The 22,279-nt window shown below is 54.0% G+C and overlaps 1 protein-coding gene across 1 annotated transcript in view; it reads left to right on the top strand.

Moving 5' to 3' along the window:
- The window catches only part of KCNN1 (potassium calcium-activated channel subfamily N member 1), a 56,476-nt gene extending 34,598 nt beyond the window's left edge, over window positions 1–21,878 (top strand). Inside the window, exons 5-11 of the mRNA XM_050769902.1 lie at window positions 2,725–3,143; window positions 6,386–6,527; window positions 9,814–9,924; window positions 11,746–11,873; window positions 14,830–14,838; window positions 15,263–15,332; window positions 20,743–21,878. Of these exons, the coding sequence (XP_050625859.1) occupies window positions 2,725–3,143; window positions 6,386–6,527; window positions 9,814–9,924; window positions 11,746–11,873; window positions 14,830–14,838; window positions 15,263–15,332; window positions 20,743–20,997 (1,134 nt within the window). The 3' untranslated portion in view covers window positions 20,998–21,878. The remainder of the gene's footprint in view (window positions 1–2,724; window positions 3,144–6,385; window positions 6,528–9,813; window positions 9,925–11,745; window positions 11,874–14,829; window positions 14,839–15,262; window positions 15,333–20,742) is intronic.
- Window positions 21,879–22,279: the final 401 nt, after the last annotated feature.

Raw genomic sequence — 22,279 nt, 5'->3', positions numbered from 1 at the left:
AATACTTGGGAAGGCCTACGCAGGAGGATCACTCAAGCCCAGGAGTTTGAGATCAGCCTGGGCAACATGGGGAAACACCGTCTCTGCACGAACATTTTTTAAACAATTGACCAGGCATGGTGGTACACATCTGTAGTTCCAGCTACTTGGGAGGTTGAGGTGGGAGGATCGCCTGAGCCCAGAGAGGTCAAGGCTGCAGTGAGCCATGATCGTGCCACTGCACACCAGCATGGGGGACAGAATGAGACTCCCTCTGAAAACAAAAACAAAAACAAACAAACAAACAAAACCCGGAGGCAGTATGGATGGCAACATAGCAAGACCCCCTCCTCTTGGAAAAAAAAAAAAAAAAAAAAAAAAAAAAGGAAGGAGTTAGAGGCCGCAGTAACCTATGATCCCGCTAGAGCAGGACCACCGCTCTCAAACAAAAGGGCGGGGGGGGGCGGCGGGGGAGGGGGCGTGGCCATATTCCTGAAGATACCTTTTGCCTCCAGCTCCAATATGATTGGTCCCGGCTCCGTAACTGACAGATGTTATGTACCTTGGCGCTCGCTCCGCTCACCTCCCCTAGGACTGGCCCTGGACATGGCCAGGGCACCCCATGGAGGGCCCGGGGGAGCAGTGGCGCTGCAGGGTGTCCTTTATGTCAACGCTTTGCGGATGTGCGAGCGGAGGAGGCCCCTAGAACGCGCGGCCGCCACATTTTAAGGAAGTGACTTTTTTTTCTTTTTCTTATTTTAGAATGACTTTATTGCTTCTTATTTTTAAAATGACACGTGAAAAAGGAAAAAAAATGATACTTAGGAGTTATACACACGTTCAGAAGGAAGAGAAAAGTACAGTGAAAGGCTGGGTGCGCACACCTGGAATCTCAACACTTTGGGAGGCTGAGGTGGGAGGACTGCTGGAGCCCAGTAGTTCAAAACCAGCCTGGGCAACAGAGCGAGTCCCCATCTCTGCATAAATTTTCTTTCTTTCCTTCCTTCCTTCCTTCCTTCCTTCCTTCCTTCCTTCCTTCCTTCCTTCCTTCCTTCCTTCCTTCCTTCCTTTCTTTCTTTCTTTCTTCTTTCTTTCTTTCTTCCTTTCTTCCTTTCTTCCTTTCTTCCTTTCTTCCTTTCTTCCTTTCTTCCTTTCTTCCTTTCTTCCTTTCTTTCTTTCTTTTTTTTTGGACTCTGTTGCCCAGGATGGTGTGCAGTGGCGCAATCTTGGCTCACTGCAACCTCTGCCTCCCAGGTTCAAATGATTCTTGTGCTTCAGCCTCCCAAGGCTGAGATTACAGGCATGCACCACCACACCTGGCTAACTTTTTTGTATTTTTAGTAGAGACGGGGTTTTGCCATGTTGCCTAGGCTGGTGTCAAACTCCTGGCCTCAAGCAGTCCTCCTGCCTCGGCCTCCCAAAGCACTGGGATTACAGGCAGGAGCCACCGCACCCATCCTGTTTCCACTTTTGGAGGTTGTGAATAGTGCTGTTGTGAATGTGTCTGTCCAAGGGTTTGCTTAAACACTTGTTTTCATTTCTCTTGAGTCTGTCTAGGAGCGGGATTGCTGGGTCATTAGGAACTCTATGTTGAACTTTTTGGGGGAACACTCATCTGATATTTCGTTCGAATTGTGGCCAGTGCTGAGAACTACAGAGTTTTGCATATGAGGTCACATTTCTGACTTATCTTGGAAAAATTTGAAGCTGGCACGGTTGCTCACACCTGTGATCCCAGCACTCTGGGAGGCTGAGGTAGGAGGACACTTGAGGCCAGGAGTTTTAGACCAGCCTGGGCAAAATAGAGAGACCCCATCTCTGCAGGAAATTTTAAAAATTAGCCAGGCATGGTGTTGCATGCCTGTAATCCCAGCTCCTCAGGAGGAGGCTGAGGTGGGAGGATCACTTGAGCCCAGGAGGTCAAGACTGCAGTGAGCTGTGATTGTGCCACCGCACTCCAGTCCAGGCACAGAGCAAGACCTTGTCTCCAAAAAAAGGAAAAAGAAAAGAAAAATCCTCGCCAGGCACAGTAGCTCACACCTGTAATCCCAGCACTTTAGGAGGCCAAGGTGGGTGGATCACTTGAGGTCAGGAGTTCGAGACCAGCCTGGCCAACATGCTGAAACCCCGTATCTATTAAAAATACAAAAATTAGCCGGGCGCAGTGGCAGGCGCCTGTAATCCCAGCTATTCGAGAGGCTGAGGCAGGTGAACTGCTTGAACCCGGGAGGCAGAGGTTGCCAAGATCGTCTTCATGGCACCTGAGCCAAGTGAACCAAGATTGCGCCACTGCACTCCATCCTGTGCAACAGAGCGAGACTGTCTCAAGAAAAAGAAAAAGAAAGAAAAGAGCCTGGGCATGGTGGCTCACGCCTGTAATCCCAGCACTTTGGGAGGCCGAGGCGGGCGGATCACGAGGTCAGGCGGTCACGGTGAAACTCCGTCTCTACTAAAAACACAAAAAAGTTAGCCGGGCGTGGTGGTGGGGGCCTGTAGTCCCAGCTACTCGGGAGGCGGAGGCAGGAGAATGGCGTGAACCCGGGAGGTGGAGCTTGCAATGAGCAGAGATCGAGCCATTGCACTCTAGCCTGGGCGACAAGAGCAAAACTCCATCTCAAAAAAACAAAAGAAAGAAAAATCCGAGCCTGTGGGGTTTCAGGCCAGGCTGACTTCACTCTCTGGGGTTGGGCGGGGAGCGCAGCGCGTGTCTGACACCCATGGCTGGCTCCCTCCTGCCCTCCACAGTTGTTCATGGTGGACAACGGGGCTGATGACTGGCGCATCGCCATGACCTGCGAGCGCGTGTTCCTCATCTCACTGGAGCTGGCGGTGTGCGCCATTCACCCGGTGCCTGGCCACTACCGCTTCACGTGGACAGCGCGGCTGGCCTTCACGTACGCGCCCTCAGTGGCCGAGGCTGACGTGGATGTGCTGCTGTCCATCCCCATGTTCCTGCGCCTCTACCTGCTGGGCCGGGTGATGCTACTGCACAGCAAAATCTTCACGGACGCCTCGAGCCGCAGCATTGGGGCCCTCAACAAGATCACCTTCAACACGCGCTTTGTCATGAAGACGCTCATGACCATCTGCCCCGGCACGGTGCTGCTGGTCTTTAGCATCTCCTCCTGGATCATCGCAGCCTGGACAGTGCGAGTCTGCGAGAGGTGCGACCCCGCCCCGGGAGCCCCCCCATGCCCCCAGCCCCCGTTTCCCTGGACCTCCGTGCCCATTCATGATTTCACTGACCCTGGGCTCCTCCCGACCCTGGCCATTGCTTCTGTCTCCCCGATTGCAAGACACCCATGGTGCCTCCTGTCTCCCAGTTTGTGGCTTCAGTAATCATCCTCTCTGGGGATCTAGTCCTGTGTCCCCAGCTGCCCTCAACCAGGGAGGGACCCCAGCTCCCTCTCCCTCATCCTCCCCGCCGGGGTCTCCCAAGCCTCCTTCTCCCAGCCCCTCGGCTCCCTGGGAGGCTGACTTCTGATCTCTGGGAGGCTGACTTCTGATCTCTGGCCCCAGGGGCGCAGGCAGCAGGCACAGGGATGCCTCCCCTTCCCCTCTGTCTCCCACCTCCCACGTTTAACCAGCTTTCATTTTCCCCTCTGCCCGCTCCACCGGACTTTAGGGAAAACATGTGAGTCCCACCCTTGGCTGAGCTGTGTGCGCAGAACAGCCGCTGCCACCGCTGCCGCCATCCCCGACCCGCCAGGAATTTAAGATTAGCTGCCGCAAGGGGAGGGAGGCAGGGAGAACGGGCCAGCAGGGTGGGTCGAGGTCAGTCCCCCCATCTCAGGGACAGGCCGCTCCACTGGGCTTCCTTTCCGAGTCTCAGGGCCCTTGTGTCCGAATGGCGGGGGTTAAGGAGGGGCTTGGCTCTCATGTTGTGTTTGGGCAGCTGACCGCTGCGAGCTCCGATGTTTCCTCCCAAGACTTAAATAGATCTGGGGTGGGCTGGGCGTGGTGGTGGTGCCTGTGATCCCAGCTACTCGGGAGGCTGAGGCAGGAGAATTGCTTGAACCTGGGATGCGGAGGTTGCAGTAAGCTGAGATTGTGCCACTAAACTCCAGTCAAAAAAAACAGACAAATAAATGGGTCTGGGGTGAAGCAAAACCGGCCGCGCCTTCGGGACCTCCAAACAGGAGGGAGTCTGTTGTGAATACCCCTAGGAGGTGGTAGGCCATCAATCCGGTTTACAGAGAGGGAAACTGAGACTCTGGCAGGCAAAGGGACTTGCCCCGGGGCCTGAGTCTGGCGGTCTCAGAGGCAGGAGGGGCTCCGCCAGGCCTGGGGTGTGAGGGTGCCTTATCTGGGAGAGGGTCTCCCTGCCATGCACCTAGCTGGTGGAGGCCCTGGAGGGGTCCCTGACTGGACCCCTGCTTGCCCTCAGCACCCCATCCTCATCCCTTCACCCAGCCCCCACCCCCCATACCCCCACGGGCCCTGCCTGGGCCTGAGGCCTGGTGGTCAGAGATGAAGGCCCCAGTTTCTCCGGCTGTCAAGGCTTCCAGGGGTCTCCTTGGGCCTTTGATGTTCCCACATGCAGCTCCTACATACCCCTGGTGGGTGGGGTCAGAACTAGAGTCGGGGGTATGGGGTGCCCCTCATCAGGTATCCCTGAGGTCCAAGCTGGGTCCTTGCAGGACTCTGGGGGGGTGGGGCACGGGGCAGGGCCGGCAGGCAGCCAATCCTAAATTCTGAGCCTGGCGACCATGCTTGAAGCCCCCTTGCCTGCCTCGCTCTGACCCACCCCCGCCTCCCGCATGTCCCTCAGCCCTGCTCCTGGGCGGTCCCACGGCACCCCCACCTTATTGCTCTGTCTGGATCTGGGGCTAACCCACCCACCTACTAGAGGGCCCCCCTCGCCCCTCCTGCCCTCTGGGGGTCAGGCAGCTTGGGGCTCAGATGTTTTGGTGTAAGATGGGGGTCAGTCAGCTGGGTGCGGTGGCTCACGCCTGTAGTCCCAGCACTTTGGGAGGCCGAGGCAGGTGGATCACGAGGTCAGGAGATTGAGACCATCCTGGCTAACATGGTGAAACCCTGTCTCTACTAAAAATACAAAAAAAAAAAAAAAAAAAAATTAGCCAGGCGTGGCGGCAGGTGCCTGTAGTCCCACCTACTCGGGAGGCTGAGGCAGGAGAATCGCTTGAACCCAGGAGGTGGAGGTTGCAGTGAGCCAAGATCGTGCCATTACACTCCAGCCTGGGCGGCAGAGAGACGCTGTCTCAAAAAAAAAAAAAAAAAAAAAAAAAAAAAAAACAGAAAAGATGGAGTCAGTCCCTGGGCCTTCACCCAGCAAGCATCCTAGAAGCCCAGACCGGAGGTGCCTGGAGTGGCATTCAATCTCCACAGGAATGAAGACCCCCAAATGCCAATCTTTGGGGAGCCTCCATCTCCTTCCCGCTGGAGCCTCTTACTCCAGCCCTATCCTTAGGCTCTGTCACCTACTGTGTCTGGCACAGGCCTCCCCTGAAGATCCTGCTCTGTCCAGGCCACTTCCTCGGTGCTACCCCAGTTGACCTCTGACCTTGAATCCCCCAGAGGCTGGCTTGGGGCTCAGATGATCTAAACCCTGCAAAGGAGTGGGTTAGCTGGAAGCCAGGTCAGAGGGGGCCCAGCCCCCAGAAAAAGGCCAAGGGGATTCGGGGACTCAGAGCTGAGTGGGAACAGATCCTAGAGCCACCCCCAGACCCAGAGAGCCAAGCCCTTGGCACCCTGGCATGGCTACAGGCAGAATCTCTTTGCAGCCTCTCTGGCCGAAGTCCTAAGCCCGGCTGTGACCAGGACTAAGTTCTGTCAGTTTTAAGCCCTTGGGGCCTGTCTCCCTGGGTCCCAAAATGTAGCCCCAGGCCTCTCCCCAGTGCCAAAGCCCATGCCCCTCTCCTCCCAACCCCCAGGTGCAACATGGGCCTGGAGTTGGGGGACTCATGCTGTCCTCCAGTCTATGTCCTTCATATATGGGCGTCCCTTCTTGCTCGAGCCCCAGGTCATGATCCTCCAGCCTCCCACCTCCTCCAGTCCTCCTACCTCCTTGGGGCCTCGCTGGCTGGGGAAGTTCTTCCTGGTGTCTGACCCGAATCCTTGCCTCGACCTCCTGCCGCTTCTGGTGCTGTGGTCACCCGTCCCCCTGTCTGTGTGTGTCTGTCGTTGGGAGGGGGATTGTATGTTCATACAACCTCACCTGGGCCCCTCTCTGCCCCATCCAGGGAAGCAGCTTGGGGGGCAGGTGAAGGGAATGTGGAAGGGCTGTAGGGGAGATGGTGCGCCTGTCCTATACCCACAGGACATGGCCCCAACGCAGCCAGGTGGACTCAGGGCCCTGCAGCCCTGGCGCTGCCCCAGGCAGTGTGATGGAGGCAGAGGGGATGGTGTAGACTGAGCCCTCCCTCTTCCCACTCTGGCTCCCCAGGTACCACGACAAGCAGGAAGTGACCAGCAACTTCCTGGGGGCCATGTGGCTGATTTCCATCACCTTCCTCTCCATCGGCTACGGCGACATGGTGCCCCACACCTACTGCGGGAAGGGCGTGTGCCTGCTCACTGGCATCATGGTAAGGGCGAGGCTCCATGTGCATGATCCTGGGAGGTCCAGCCAGCCATCCATTCCACCAGCCCTTGCATACCCCTTGCTGACAGGGTGCTCACCCCATCACGAGCTGTGCCTGATCAGCATCCCTCCGTCTGTCAGTCCACCCCTCCTCTGCTCTGCTCTTTTCCTCTGACATCACGTGGAAGCCACACCCACAGGCTTCCTGGGACATCTCCCTGCAGTCCTTCCAGGCCTAGATATGCAGCTCCCACCATGCCTGCCCAGTAAGAAGCTGTGGTCCACTCTGACCAGAGAGTCATTGTCACCCCTTTATTCTCTACAGCCCGATTTATTCACAGCCTTTGGATCCAGGGCAAGGGGCTTGATGCTAAGGTGCCTTAGTTTCCTTGGCTGTGACCAATGCTACTTCCTCTGCTTTGCAAGGGCTAAGTCGGTTATTTATGTGAGAATCCCAGAACCATGAATGCCGTGGACACGCTGTAAATACCTGCTGGAGGCCAGGCGCAGTGGCTCATGCCTGTAATCCCAGCACTTTGGGAGGCCAAGGTGGGCAGATCACCTGAGGTTGGGAGTTTGAGACCAGCCTGTGACCAACATGGAGAAACTCCCATCTCTACTAAAAATACAAAAGTAGCTGGGAGCGGTGGCTCACACCTGTAATCCCGGTACTTTGGAAGGCCAAGGTGGGCGGATCACAAGGTCAGGAGTTCCAGACCAGCCTGGCCAACATGGTGAGACCCTGTCTCTACTAAAAATACAAAATTAGCCAGGCGTGGTGGCGGGCGCCTGTAATCCCAGCTACTAGGGAGGCTGAGGCAGGAGAATTGCTTGAACCCAGGAGGCAGAGGTTGCAGTGAGCCGAGATCACGCCATTGCACTCCAGCCTGGACAACCACAGCAAAACTTCATCTCCAAAAAAAAAAAAAAAAGAAACCTGCTGGGCTGTGTCCTCTGCAGCCCAAACCCCCTTCCTTGGCTGACTTTCAGGGTGTTCCCTGAGTCCCCATTTGTCTTTCGTGAGTCGGTGGGCGCAGGCAGCACCCCGTCTTCCCGAACGATTCTCCAGTCTGCCGTGGGTGCCTGTAAACATCCTTTCATGATCACTGCTTTCTCTTTTCCCTGATTCAATCATCGGGGTCCCTGTCCATCCCCTCTTTCCAGAACCTTCTTTCTCTCCAGACATGTTTTATGCCCATGCCAACAAATGCTTTTCCATGTTTTACTTTATTCAATTTTATTTTTATGTTTTTATAAAGATGGGGTCTCACTATGTTGCCCAGGCTGGTCATGAACTCCTGGGCTCAAGTGATCCTCCTGCTTGGGCCTCCCAAAGTGCTGGAGTTACAGGCCTGAGCAATTGCACCTGGCCCATGTCCGACTTTTTTTTTTTTTTTTTTATTGAGATGGAGTCTCACTCTGTTGCCCAGGCTGCAGTGCAATGCCGCAATCTCGGCTCACTGCAACCTCCACCTCCCGAGTTCAAGCCATTCTCCTCTCTCAGCTTCCTGAGTAGCTGGAATTACAGGCGCCTGCCACCAGGCTCGGCTAATTTTTGTATTTTTAGTAGAGATAGGGTTTCATCATGCTGGCCAGTCTGGTCTTGAACTCCTAACCTCAGATAATCCACCTGCCTCGGCCTCCCAAAGTGCTGGGATTACAGGCGTGACGCCAGCACGCTGGCCCCCCTTTTTTTTTTGAGATGGAGCCTCACTCTGTCGCCCAGGCTGGAGTGCAGTGGCGTGATCTTAGCTCACTGCAACCTTCCCCTCCCAGGTTCAAGCGATTCTCCTGCCTCAGCCTCCCGAGTAGCTGGGATGACAGGCACCCGCCACCAGGCCTGGCTAATTTTTGTATTTTTAGTAGAGACGGGGTTTCACTATGTTGACCAGGCTGGTCTCGAACTCTTGACCTCAGGTGATACGCCCACCTCAGCCTCCCAAAGTGCTGGGATTACAGGTGCAAGCTACTGCACCTGGTCCATGTCTGGCTTTTTACTGGCAGCCCAGCATGGGTCCCTCCCTGCAGCGTCTGTGCGGTACATCGTGCTGTTGCAGAGCCTTTGTCCATTCCTTTTCCTTGCTGTCTAGTATTCTAGGTGGAGGTTTCCAGCAGGTCGCTCTATCCCAGTTGACAGGGCTTTTCCTGAGAACAGGCTTCTAGGTGCTCTCAAAACCTTTGTCCTGGCTTGGAAACTGAGACAGGGTTTCCTCCGGGAACCTGTGCTTGTGCTCTAGGCCAACCCTGCTCAGGCTCAGGGTGTTGGCATCTAAACTTGCCTGGGGCTGGGCATACTAATGGCTCATGCCTGTAATCCCAGCACTTTGGGAGGCTGAGACAGGTGGATCATTTGAGGCCAGGTGTCCGAGACCAGAGTGGGCGACATAGTGAGACCCCATAGCTCTACAAAAAAAAAAAAAAAAAAAAAAAAAAGGTGGGGGGAGGGGGCAGGCGCAGTGGCTTACACCTGTAATCCCAGCACTTTGGGAGGCCAAGGCGGGTGGATCACCTGTCTGGAGTTCGAGACCAGCCTGACCAACATGGTGAAAACCGCTCTCTAGTAAACACACACACCCCCATACACACACACAATTAGCAGGACGTGGTGGTGCGCGCTTCTAGTTCCAGCTACTCAGGAGGCTGAGGCAGGAGAATCGCTTGAACCTGGGAGGTAGAGGTTGCAGTGAGCCGAGATTGTGCCACTGCACTCCAGCCCGGGTGACAGAGCGAGACTCCATCTCATAAAAAAAAAAAAAAAAAAAAAAAAAAGAGGCCGGGCGCGGTGGCTCAAGCCTGTAATCCCAGCACTTTGGGAGGCCGAGACGGGCGGATCACGAGGTCAGGAGATCGAGACCATCCTGGCTAACACGGTGAAACCCCGTCTCTACTAAAAAATACAAAAAACTAGCCGGGCGAGGTGGCGGGCGCCTGTAGTCCCAGCTACTTGGGAGGCTGAGGCAGGAGAATGGCGTGAACCCGGAAGGCGGAGCTTGCAGTGAGCTGAGATCCGGCCACTGCACTCCAGCCTGGGCGACAGAGCACGACTCTGTCTCAAAAAAAAAAAAAGAAGAAGAATCATCCTACCTTCTGGAGTTGCTGGGGGTCGAATGAGCTAATGTGTGGGACATGCTGGGAAACAAGTAGACCTGGAGTCAGTGAGCTCTGCAGATGGAATCTACTCACACTGCTGACTCAGGGAATGGGGAGGCTGCAATCTGGGCAGGCTTCATGGAGGAGGGAGTGACCTCAAGACGGGACGCTGATGTGCCCCCACTCTGCCCCGCACACAGGGAGCTGGCTGTACCGCGCTCGTGGTGGCTGTGGTGGCCCGGAAGCTGGAGCTCACTAAGGCTGAGAAGCACGTGCACAACTTCATGATGGACACTCAGCTCACCAAGCGGGTAAGGACCACGGTTCCCATGGAGGCCGCCTCCTGGCCTTGTCAGTGAGCGTAGAACTTCCCTGCTTTCCTTCTGTATGTGCCGGGCACGCGCATGTGCCCATGGGTTACCATGCATCCCCATGTGCTGGCTTTGGGAGACCGAGGCGGGTGGATCACCTAAGGTCAGGAGTTCGAGGCCAGCCTGGCCAACATGGCGCTAACCCATCTCTACTAAAAATACAAAAACTAGCCTGGCATGGTGGCAGGTGCCTGTAGTCCCAGCCTCTTGGGAGTCTGAGGCAGGAGAATCGCTTGAACCTGGGAAGCAGAGGCTGCAGTAAGCCAAGATGGCACCACTGCACTCCAGCCTGGGTGACAGAGCAAGGCTCTGTCTTAAAAAAAAAAAAAAAAAAAAAAAAAAAAAAAAAAAGGCCGGGTGTGGTGGCTCACGCCTGTAATCCCAGCACTTTGGGAGACCGAGATGGGCGGATCACGAGGTCAGGAGATCGAGACCATCCTGGCTAACACGGTGAAACCCTGTCTCTACTACTAAAAATACAAAAACTAGCCGGGCGCGGTGGCGGGCGCCTGTAGTCCCAGCCACTCGGGAGGCTGAGGCAGGAGAATGGTGTGAACCCGGGAGGCGGAGCTTGCAGTGAGTGGAGATCGCGCCACTGCACTCCAGCCTGGGCGACAGAGCGAGACCCCATCTCAAAAAAAAAAAAAAATGACTGTGCTTGACTCTGCCACCACACACCCATCTGTGAATAGTGCACAGAGCGACATCATGGCATCTACCCTTGTGCCCAGTCATATCCACCCATGGGCATTCAGCGAGAGGCTTGGGCCAGACTGCAATATGCAATTTGAGAGCTGCCTGACCCTAGCAGGTTGACTGCTCTGTCCTCAGATTCCTCATATATAAAATGGGAGATGGCTGGGCGCGGTGGCTCAAGCCTGTAATCCCAGCACTTTGGGAGGCCAAGACGGGTGGATCACAAGGTCAGGAGATCGAGACCATCCTGGCTAACCCGCTGAAATCCCGTCTCTACTAAAAAATACAAAAAACTAGCCAGGCGAGGTGGCGGGCGCCTGTAGTCCCAGCTACTCAGGAGGCTGAGGCAGGAGAATGGCGTAAACCCGGGAGGCGGAGCTTGCAGTGAGCTGGGATCCGGCCACTTCACTCCAGCCTGGGCGACAGAGCGAGACTTCGTCTCAAAAAAATAAAAAAAATAAAAATAAAAAAATAAAATAAAATGGGAGAAATAAAAACACATGCCGATTCACTGAATTAACATCTGCATCATGGCTGGGTGCGCTCACGCCTATAATCCAAGCATTTTAGGAGACAGAGGCAGGTGGATCACTTGAGGTCAAGAGTTCGAAACCAGCCTGGCCAACATGATGAAACCCCCATCTCTAGTAAAAATACAAAAATTAGCTGGGCATGATGGCAGGCGCCTGTAATCCCAGCTACTAGGGAGAGTGAGACAGGAGAATCACTTGAACCCGGGGGGTGCAGTGAGGCAAGATCGCACCACGGCATTCTAGCCTGGGCCACAGAGCGAGACTCTCAAAAAACAACAACAACAAAAATACCATAAAAAACATTTGCATGTTTGCAGAGAAAGGGCCTGGCCCATCATGAGTGATGTGTGTTAGGTATACACACATTGCGCAGACGTTGCTGTGCAAGCATGGCCCTGCCTTATAGCCCAGGGACCCTGAGAGGCATTTTCAGAAGTTTCTAGAGGTTTCTGGAAGATTCTAGACATTTCTGCAGCCTTTTGGAATTTCATGCCAACCCTGAGGCATGAAATTGTTCTTTTTCTGGCCCCAGGTAAAAAACGCCGCTGCTAACGTTCTCAGGGAGACGTGGCTCATCTACAAACACACCAGGCTGGTGAAGAAGCCAGACCAAGCCCGGGTTCGGAAACACCAGCGTAAGTTCCTCCAAGCCATCCATCAGTAAGTCCAGCACCTTTCCAGCTCACGTTTCTGTGTCCACATGGCGCGGAGGCAGCCCTCGCAGCTCAGTGTGGCCTCTTCACAGCTCCCTGCCAGGGATGGGTGGTCAGTTGGTTGGGGCCTGTATCTTCTGAGCTGGGTGGATGGGAGGATCTTCAGAGGGAGGCAGATTATGGGTTCTGCTAAGTCATGGACACTACTCAGTAAGTGGCAGGATGTATATTTTATTCTCTGGAATAACCAAGATGATTCTAACCCTTTAGACTTTGAAGAGATTTCCTCTTTTTGCTTTGTCTGCCAGGAAGCTCATAATTAAATCCGTGGTCTGATCCATGGGATCATGTGGGGTAACTAGAAATGAATTGGGCCAGGTGTGGTGACTCATGCCTGTAATTCCAGCACTTCGGGAAGCTGGAAGATCGCTTGAGTCCAGGAGTTAGTTCAGCACCATCCTTGGCAATACAGGGAGACCCCATCTCTACAAAAACTAATAACTTAGCTAGGTGTGGTTGTGTGCCTCTGTGGTCCCAGCTACTCAGGAGGCTGAGGTCGGAGGATCACTTGAGTCTGCAGGGTCAAGGCTGAAGTGAGCCATGATTGTGCCACTGCACTCAGCCGGGTTACAGAGTGAGACCTTGTCTCAAAAAAAAAAAAAAAGAAAAGAAAGAAAAGAAAAGAAAGGAAGAAAGAAATTAAGAAATTGCTTGATTTCCTGTGTTGCTTCTTTGCCCCGAGAATTATTTAATAAAGTAACTCTAAATCCTTGGCTGCTCATTGAAGTCACCAGGGGGCTTTTTAAAAATCCCAAGAGCCACATCCAACATCAATTACTTAGTAGAGTCTGGGTTGCAGCCTGGAATTACATTTAAATTCCTCAAATGGCTGCTTGGTTGGGCATGGTGGCTCACGCTTATAATCCCTGCACTTTGGGAGGCCAAAGAGGGAAGACTGATTAAGGCCAAGCTTTGGAAACCAGCCTGAGCGACATAGTGAGACCCCACTCTATGTAAAAATTAAAAAATAAACCTGGGCGTGGTGACTTACACCTTGTAATCCCAGCACTTTGGGAGGCTGAGCCAGGAGGATCGCTTGAGGCCAGGAGTTTGCAACCAGCCTGGGCAACAAAGTGAGACCCCGTCTCTACAAAAATAAAAAAATTAGCCCAGTGTGGTGGCACGTGTCTGTGGTCCCAGCTACCTAGGAGGCTGAAGTGGGAGGGTAACTTGAGCCCAGAAGGTCAAGGTTGCAGTGAGCTGTGATTGCGCCATTGCACTCCAGCCTGGGCCACAGAACAAGACCTTGCCTTAAAAATATATATACGGCTGGGCGCAGTGCTCACGCCTGTAATCCCAGCACTTTGGGAGGCCAAGGTAGGTGGATCACCTGATGTCAGGAGTTCGAGACCAGCCTGGCCAACATGGCGAAAGCTTGTCTCTACTAAAAATATAAAAATTAGCCCGGCATGGTGGCACACACCTGTAGTCCCAGCTACTCGGGAGGCTGAGGCAGAAGAATCGCTTGAACCCGGGAGACGGAGGTTGCAGTGAGCTGAGATCGCACCACTGCACTCCAGCCTGGGCGACAGAGTCTCAAAAACTAAAAAATAAAATATATTACAATAAGTAAATAAATAAAATTTCCTCAGGTGAGTCCAATATGCAGCCAGTCAGCAATTTTTTTCTGTAAAGGACCAGATGGTAAATCTTCCAGGTTTTATGAGCCAGTTTCTGTTCCACTCTTCAGCTCTCTGCTATTGAGGCAGGGAAGCAGTGAGGATAACCTGGTGTGGCCATGTTCCAAAGAAACCTTATTTTCCAAGACAGGTGGCCGGCTAGATTTGACCCACAGGCCATAATATGCTGACGACGATGCTGTCCACTAGAATATCATGTGAACAACATATATAATTTTAAATTTGCTAACAGCCACGTTAGAAAAAAGTACAAAAGGCCAGGCACGATGGCTCACGCCTGTAATCCCAGCACTTTGGGTGGCCGAGATGGGCGGATCATTTGAGGTCAGGAGTTCAAGACCTACCTGACCAACATGGTGAAACCCCATCTCTACTAAAAATACAAAAAAATTAGCCAGGCCTGGTGGGACATGCCTGTAGTCCCAGCCACTCGGGAGGCTGAGGCAGGAGAATCACATGAACCCGGGAAGCTGAGGTTGCAGTCCCCTAGACTGGCTTAGGTACAGAAGGGATGGCCAGCAGGCACAGTGGCTCACACCTGTAATCCTTTGGGAGGCTGAGACGGGCGGATCACCTGAGGTCAGGAGTGCGAGACCAGCCTGACCAACATGGTGAAACCCCATCTCTACTAAAAATGCAAAAATTAACCGGGTGTGCTGGTGAGCACCTGTAATCCCAGCTACTCAGGAGGCTGAGCAAGGAGAATCGCTTGAACCGGGGAAGCGGAGGTTGCAGTGAGCTGAGATCGTGCTGGGATCGCGCTGAGATCGCACCACTGCACTCTCGCCTGGGCAACAGAGTGAGACTGTGTCTCAAAAAAAACAAAGGGGTGACCAAAAGGAGCAAGGGCATACACTAACCAACTCCCCCTGTGGCCAGCTGTCCAGAGACCAGGGTCACCAGTGCCAACACCAACACCAAGTAGCAAGTGTGGGTTCAAATCCTGCCAGGGTGCGGATGGGCAGTGGCTTTACCCCTCTGAGCCTCAGTTTCCCCCCGGCAGATGGCGTGGGCATAGTTTTCTGAATGAAACACCACCGGGACAGGACAGAGGACAGGTGTGTCCCTGAGGGGCTGGCACAGAACCCTCAGAGGCTGGGCACTTCCCCAGAGCAAGGGTAGCCCCTCGGCCATCTGGGAACCCTGTGCGGGGCCCTTGGGTGGCACCCCCGGGAGTTGGGCAGGGTTGGGTACATGCCGCACAACTGTGCTGAGGTTAAAATTGCCTTGTGATTTTTCTCCTGCTCTGCCCGGTCCTGCCAGGGCTCAGAAGTAAGTCTTCTCCCAGGGGCTTGGTGGGGCTGGAAAATCAGGGGTGCATGGTGGTCACAGACAGGGGCACACCCGGGGCATGCCAACCCCAACCTCAGAGGCAGGCAAGGTTCACATCTGCCCCATGGATCGGTGCAGGCTTCACCTTGGTCTGGGATCCAACATCCTGGGGTCCCGAGTTGGGCTGGAGACAGGACCAGCCAATGGGTGGTGTGGGCGGTGGCCAGGCTGACTCCTGGCCCTGCCGCACCCGCTGTGTGCTGGGAGGGAATAGACCACAGGGAATCGGCCGCCCAGCTCCCACCTTATCCTCTGATGCATGTCCCATAGGTGACCCCAGGTGGATGCATGAAAGTCTCTGCCCCTACTGCAGCCTCCATGGGAACCTGCCTAACCCCCTCTCCCCAACCCCGTGTCCCCACAGGCTCCGGAGTGTGAAGATCGAGCAAGGGAAGCTGAACGACCAGGCTAACACGCTTACCGACCTGGCCAAGGTGAGTGGGTTGGGGCAGGGTGGGCCGGACAGGGCAGGTGGGACCCTGGAGCAGATGGGATGGGCTCAGCTCCTGCCGGAGGAGGGCACAAGGACCTACAGTGGGCTGAGTGCAGTGGCAGGCAGATCTCTTGAGCTCAGGAGTTTGAGACCAGCCTGGGCAACACGGTGAAACCCCGTCTCTACAAAAAAATACAAAAATTAGCCAGGCGTGGTGGCGGGTGCCTTTAATCCCAGCTACTTGGGGGCTGAGGCGGGAGAATCGCTTGAACTTGGGAGGTTGAGGCTGCAGTGAGCCAAGATGGCACCGCTGCACTCCAGCCTGGGTGACAGAGTGACCCCCTGTCTCAAAAAAATAATATTTTTTTTTTTTTTTTTGAGACGGAGTCTTGCTCAGACGCCCAGGCTGGGGTGCGGTGGCGCGATCTTGGCTCACTGCAAGCTCCGCCTCCTGGGTTCACGCCATTCTCCTGCCTCAGCCTCCTGAGTAGCTGGGACTACAGGCGCCTGCCACCTCGCCTGGCTAATTTTTTTTTTTTTTGTATTTTTAGTAGAGACGGGGTTTCACCATGTTCGCCAGGATGGTCTCGATCTTCTGACCTCGTGATCCGCCCGTCTTGGCCTCCCAAAGTGCTGGGATTGAGCCACCGCGCCCGGCCAATAATTTTTAAAATAATAAATTTAAAAAGAGTGTATAATTAGGGGGCTAAGTGGAAGAAGAGGTATTTCTAGATTTAGGCATACTACCTCAATTCAAGCTCTGAAATTGAAAAGAAAAAAATTCCTTTGCTGTGGGTATAAATTCAAATGATAGCCTTGGGAGAAAGCTTATTTGTATAGCAATTAAACGTCTGTCAGGAAATTTAAATTGATTGCAAGAGAAATTGGGGCCAGGTGCCATGGATCCTGCCTGTAATCCCTGTACTTTGGGAGGCTGAAGCAGGCAGATCACTTGAGCCCAAGAGGTTGAGACCAGCCTGGGCAACATAGAGAGACCCCGTCTGTACAAAAAGAATAAAAAAATAAACCAGGAATGGTGGTGAGTGCCTGTAGTCCCAGCTATTAGGGAGGCTGAGGTGGGAGAATCACTTAAGCCCAGGAGGTCAAGGCTGCTGTGAGCTGTGATCACTCTGCTGCACTCTAGGTTGGGCAACAGAGCGAGACCCTGTCTCAAAAAAAAAAAAAAAAAAAAAAGCAAGAAAGAAATCAGTTTGTGTTATACATGGATCTGTGTGTTGATTCTAATATCAAATCATTTCCCACTTTTTTTTTTTTAGCTTTATTTATTTTTTGAGACAGAGTCTTGCTCTGTCGCCCAGGCTGGAGTACAGTGGTATGATCTTGGCTCACTGCAACTTCCGCCTCCTGGGTTCAAGCAATTCTCGTGCCTCCGCCTCCAGAGTAGCTGGGACGACAGGCATGCACCAGCATGCCCGGCTAATTTTTGTACTTTTAGTAGAGACGGGGTTTCACCATGTTGGCCAGACTGGTCTCGAACTCCTGACCTTAAGTGATCCGCCCACCTCGGCCTCCCAAAGTGTTGGGATTACAGGCGTGGGCCACCATGCCCAGTCCATTTCCTGCTTTTTGAATTCTTCCACTGGAAGATGTGTTATTGGACCAGTTGCAATTAATCAAGTGCTTGAGATCTTTGCAACACTGATTTGAATTCCCTCCTGACCAATGACATAGTTTCGGAAAATAGCTTTTGCTTAGTGGCTACATCCCCTGATCTACCAGTCAGCCTGAGGCCAATTTCATGTTATCTTTAGAAAATGTTAAGTCCCATTTCTATTTTATTTCTTGTCCCCAGTGCATTTTGGACTCACTTCCCCCATCACTAGGAAGAGAATGCAATCTAGCTTAATATTAACCTACAATAAATTTAATTTGGAAGGGAAATTTTTTTTTTTTTTTTTTGAGACAGAGTCTTGCTCTGTGGTACAGGCTGGAGTGCAGTGGTGAAATCACGGTTCACCACAGCCTCAACTTCCTCAGGCTCAAGCAATCTTCCCACCTCATCTTCCCAAGTAGCTGGGACTACAGGTGCACACCACCAGGTCCTGCTAATTTTTGTATTTTTTGTAGAGATGGGGTTTCATCATGTTGCCCAGGCTGGTCTCAAACTCCCGAGCTCAAGTGATCCTTCCGCCTTGGCCTCCCAAAGTGATGGGATTACAGGCGTGAGCCACCGCGCCCAGAAAATAATCTTACAGAGAGAAAAACATATTCTAGACCCCTGAAGATACACAGTTAACTCTCGAACAACATCGGGGTTATGGGGTGCTGACCCCTTAAAAGTCAAATATTCCCATATAACTTCTTTTTTTCTTTTTGAGACAGAGTCTCACTCTATTGCCCAGGCTGGAGTGCAGAGGGGCGATCTCAGCTCACTGCAGCCTCTACCTCCTGGGTTCAAGGTATTTCTCCTGCCTCAGCCTCCTGAATAGCTAGGATTACAGGTGCATGCCACCACACCTAGCTAATTTTTTTTTTCTTTTTTTGAGACAGAGTCTCACTCTGTCGCCCAGGCTGGAGTGCAGTGATGCAATCTTTGCTCACTGCAAGCGCTGCCTCCCGGGTTCAAGTCATTCTCCTGCCTCAGCCTCCCGAATAGCTGGGACTACAGGCACCTGCCACCATGCCCGGCTAATTTTTTGTATTTTTAGTAGAGACAGGGTTTCACTGTGTTAGCCAGGATGGTCTCGATCTCCTGACCTCATGATCCACCCACCTCAGCCTCCCCAAGTGCTGGGATTACAGGTGTGAGCCACCGCGCCCAGCCTAAGTTTTGTATTTTCAGTAGAGATGGGGTTTCACCATGTTGGCCAGGCTGGTCTCGAACTCCTGACCTCAAGCAATCCACCTGCCTTGGCCTTCCAAAGTGCTGGGATTACAGGCATAAGCTACTGTGCCCAGCCTCATATAACCTTTGACGCTCTCTCATCCCAAATTGAACTACTGATAGCCTACCATTGACCGAAAGCCTTATTGATAAACAGTTGATTCACATGTATTTTGAATATATATTATATACTGTATTCTTACAATAACGTATGGTACAGAAAGGAAAATACTAAGAAAATCAGGCCAGGTGCAGTGGCTCATGCCTGTAATCCTAGCACTTTGGGAGGTTGAAGAGGGAGGATCACTTGAGCTCAGGAATTTAAGACCAGCCTGGGCAACATGGCAAAACTCCATCTCTACAAAAAAAAAAAAAAAAAAAAAAAAAAAAAAATACAAAAAGTAGCAGGAGGCTGAGGCAGGAGAATTGCTTGAGCCTGGGGTTCAAGGCTGCAGTGAGCTGTGATTGCACCACCGCACTCCAGCCTGGGAGATACAGCAAGACTCTGTATCTAAAAATTAAAATTTTATGGCTGGGTGCGGTGGCTCATCCCTATAATCCCAGCACTTTGGGAGGCTGAGGCGGGCGGATCACCTGAGGTCAGGAGTTCGAGGCCAGCCTGGCCAACATGGTGAAACTCTGTCTCCACTAAAAATACAAAAATTAGCCAGGCATGGTAGCGGGCGCCTGTAATCTCAGCTACTCAGGAAGCTGAGGCAGGAGAATCGCTTGAACCCAGGAGGCGGAGGTTGCAGTGAGTCAAGATCATGCCTCTGCACTCCAGCCTAGACGACAAGAACGAGACTCCATCTCAAAAATAAAAATAAAAATAGGCCGGGCGCGGTGGCTCAAGCCTGTAATCCCAGCACTTTGGGAGGCCGAGATGGGCGGATCACGAGGTCAGGAGATCGAGACCATCCTGGTGAACACGGTGAAACCCTGTCTCTACTAAAAAATACAAAAAACTAGCCAGGAGAGATGGCAGGCGCCTGTGGTCCCAGCTACTCGGGAGGCTGAGGCAGGAGAATGGCGTAAGCCCGGGAGGCGGAGCTTGCAGTGAGCCGAGATCGCGCCACTGCACTGCAGCCTGGGCGACAGAGCGAGACTCCGTCTCAAAAAAAAAAAAATAAAAAATAAAAAAAATAAAAATTTTAAACCTCAGAAAAGGCTAAAAAGAACCACCTGAAGGCTGGACGCTGCTCTGGCCACCAGGTGTCACCTTCTGGCCCTAGGGACTGTGGTGCCTGAGAGAGGCCAAGGTGAGGTCAGTGGTGCTAGGAGGGGCGTCCCCCACGAGATGTTTGCACTCGGAGCGGGGTCTGCCTTCCAGTGATGGAGGGAAAAGGGTAGGGGGCACAGTGGGGGAAGCTGGGAGGAAGAGGCTGGGGGTGAGAGGACAGAGGAGCTGGGGTGGGCACCTCTCTGTCCTGTCTTCCTTCCACCACTACCTCCATCCTCCCATGGAGGCCGCCGCCGCCAGGTGGCAAACCGGTGTCCTCACCCAGCTGTGCTCAGAGCCGTGGAGTGATGTTCTAGTGCCACCTGGTGGCCAGAGTAGCATCTGCACCCAGGGTTATCCCTGTCTGGCCGGCCCCCCCTGCCCACAGTGGGACAGCGCCAGAACCGGGCAGTGGAGGTGGTGGGGACGCCCCACTGGCTGCTGTAACAGTAATTGTGGCTGTTGTGTTCCCAGTCTGTGATTGTGTCAGATTCTCAGGGCAGTCACCTTACTCATCAGACCCCTGTCCCCTCCCCAGCCTAATGGGAGGGGTGGCAGTTCACGACCCAATGGGGCTCCCCCTCCTCTTCCTCCTAGGCGGCCATGTCCCCAAGCTCCTGCTGTTCCCCAGCCTGGAGAAACATCAGTCCAAAACATCCCCCAGGTCTGTGGGTACCACTTGAGCACCGCCTCTGGCTGTGTGTGCCCTGTGGCTACCAGATCCCCCCAAGGCAGCTCTGGCCATGTGCTCCCCACCCCAAGACCTCATTAGGCCTTTCCCAGGCCTGCCAGCCCTGAGCTTGGCTTTCTTTTCTTTTCTTTTCTTTTTTTTTTTTTTTAGACAGAGTCTTGCTCTGTGCCCCAGGCTGGAGTGCAGTGGCGCGATCTCAGCTCACTGCAAGCTCCGCCCCGCCGGGTTCATGCCATTCTCCTGCCTCAGCCTCCCAAGTAGCTGGGACTACAGGCGTGAGCCATCACGCCCAGCTGAGCTTGGCATTTAAGACCTGTCTTTTAGGCTGGGCGCCTCCCGGGAAGAGGAGGCTGTAGTGAGCCAAGATTGGGCCACTGCACTCCAGCGTGGGTGACAGAGGGAGACTCTGTCTCAAAGAAAAAAAAAAAAAGGAGACCAGTCTCTCCCCTCATCCATTCTCTAATCCTTCCCTGGGCCCAGCAAGGGACCTCTGGGGCTGGGGGTGTCCTCCCAGCCACCCCCCACATGGGCCCCATTAGCAGCCGCCACCCACCTGGAGCATGTGAGCTGTCCCTCTGTGTCATTGTTGTCATGGTATCGTCCTCCTCTCTCTCACTCAGCGGCACCTCTCTCCTGCCCCTCTCTGTCTCCGGCAGACCCAGAGCGTCATGTATGACCTTGTATCGGAGTTGCACGCTCAGCACGAGGAGCTGGAGGCCCGTCTGGCCACGCTGGAAAGCCGCCTGGATGCGCTGGGTGCCTCTCTGCAGGCCCTGCCCGGCCTCATCGCCCAAGCCATACGCCCGCCCCCACCGCCCCTGCCTCCCAGGCCCGGCCCCGGCCCCCAAGACCAGGCAGCCCGGAGCTCCCCCTGCCGGTGGACGCCCGTGGCCCCCTCGGACTGCGGGTGACGGCCCTGCCCGCCACCAGACCCCTAAATCTTGGCCATCGTGTGGCCGCCACCTCCGGGAAGCCTTGTACAGTGGCACCTCTTGGAGTTCAAGAAGCCGACGCCAAGTCAGGCTGAGTGGACTGAGGCCTGCCCCGCCCAGACTGCCCGGGCAGAGGGCAGGGCTGGACCATGGGTGAGGGCAGGGGAGCCCGGAGCTTCCTCTGGTCACCTGGTCCCCCGACTCTCCCCAGGCCCCCGGCGGGCATGGAGCAGCCCCGGGAGGGGTCCGTGCTGGTTCTGAATAAAGCAGGACCCGCCTAGTGGCTGCCTGTGTGCGTGGCTGGGAGGCACTGGTGATGTCCCAGGAGGTAGAACCCCAGCCCCGGGTACCAAGATAAATATGGGAATCAAAAAACCTGTTCCCATCACCGGCCTAGCCTAGAACCTTAGCGTAGAAGCCCCCTCTCCCTCTGGGCTAAAGCTCAGTGAAGGACAACTCTCTAGGGACACCTGTGCCAGCCCCACCTGGCGCTGATAATGCGATCCCTCAGAGGGCGTGGCCCAGCCCTGGCCAGAAGCATCTCTCCCCTTCAACCAACCGCGCTGATGGACACCCACTGTGTGCCCGGCCTCAGCAGAGCCCATGGGGGAGGTGACCTGGGTGAGGAAGGTCTTTTGGGTTTTTGTGAGATTTGTATTGAGTACCTGCTGCCTACAGAGAATGTGATGATGTCAATTACCACACTGATTCCTCATCAGAGCTTGATCACGGTGGAATGAGGGGAAACTGCGGCCCAGAGAGGTAAATCTACCCGCTTGGGACCACACAGCGAGGAGGGATGGTGCCAGATTCGAACTGGAAATCCCCTAGGCCAAAGTAAAGAACCGGACTGGCTGGGCGAGGTGGCTCACACCTGTAATACCAGCACTTTGGGAGGATAAGGCGGGTGGATCACCTAAAGTCAGTTCAAGACCAGCCTGGGCAACATAGTGAAACCCTGTCTCTACTAAAAATATAAAAATTAGCTGGGTGTGGTGGTGGTGCACACCTGTAATCCCAGCTACTCGGGAGGCTGAGGCAGGAGAATTGCTTGAACCCGGGAGGTGGAGGTTGCAGTGAGGAAAAAAAAAAAAAGAACCTGGACTTGGTGAAAGGGACTCCATGGAGGAGCCATGGGGACGGCAGGAGGAGGGGGTATTTGGTGACATCCAGGGGTCAGAGAGACCCTTCAGGGGAGGGTTCCAGACACAAGTAGAATCAGAAAGGTCCCTGGAGGACGTGGGCTCGGGTGCTGGGAGCA

The sequence above is a fragment of the Macaca thibetana genome, chromosome 19 (genome assembly GCF_024542745.1).
Source record: "Macaca thibetana thibetana isolate TM-01 chromosome 19, ASM2454274v1, whole genome shotgun sequence".
NCBI classification, from domain to species: domain Eukaryota; kingdom Metazoa; phylum Chordata; class Mammalia; order Primates; family Cercopithecidae; genus Macaca; species Macaca thibetana.
The sequence above is the reverse complement of the archived record's forward strand: the minus strand, read 5'-3'. Positions and strand labels throughout refer to the sequence as shown.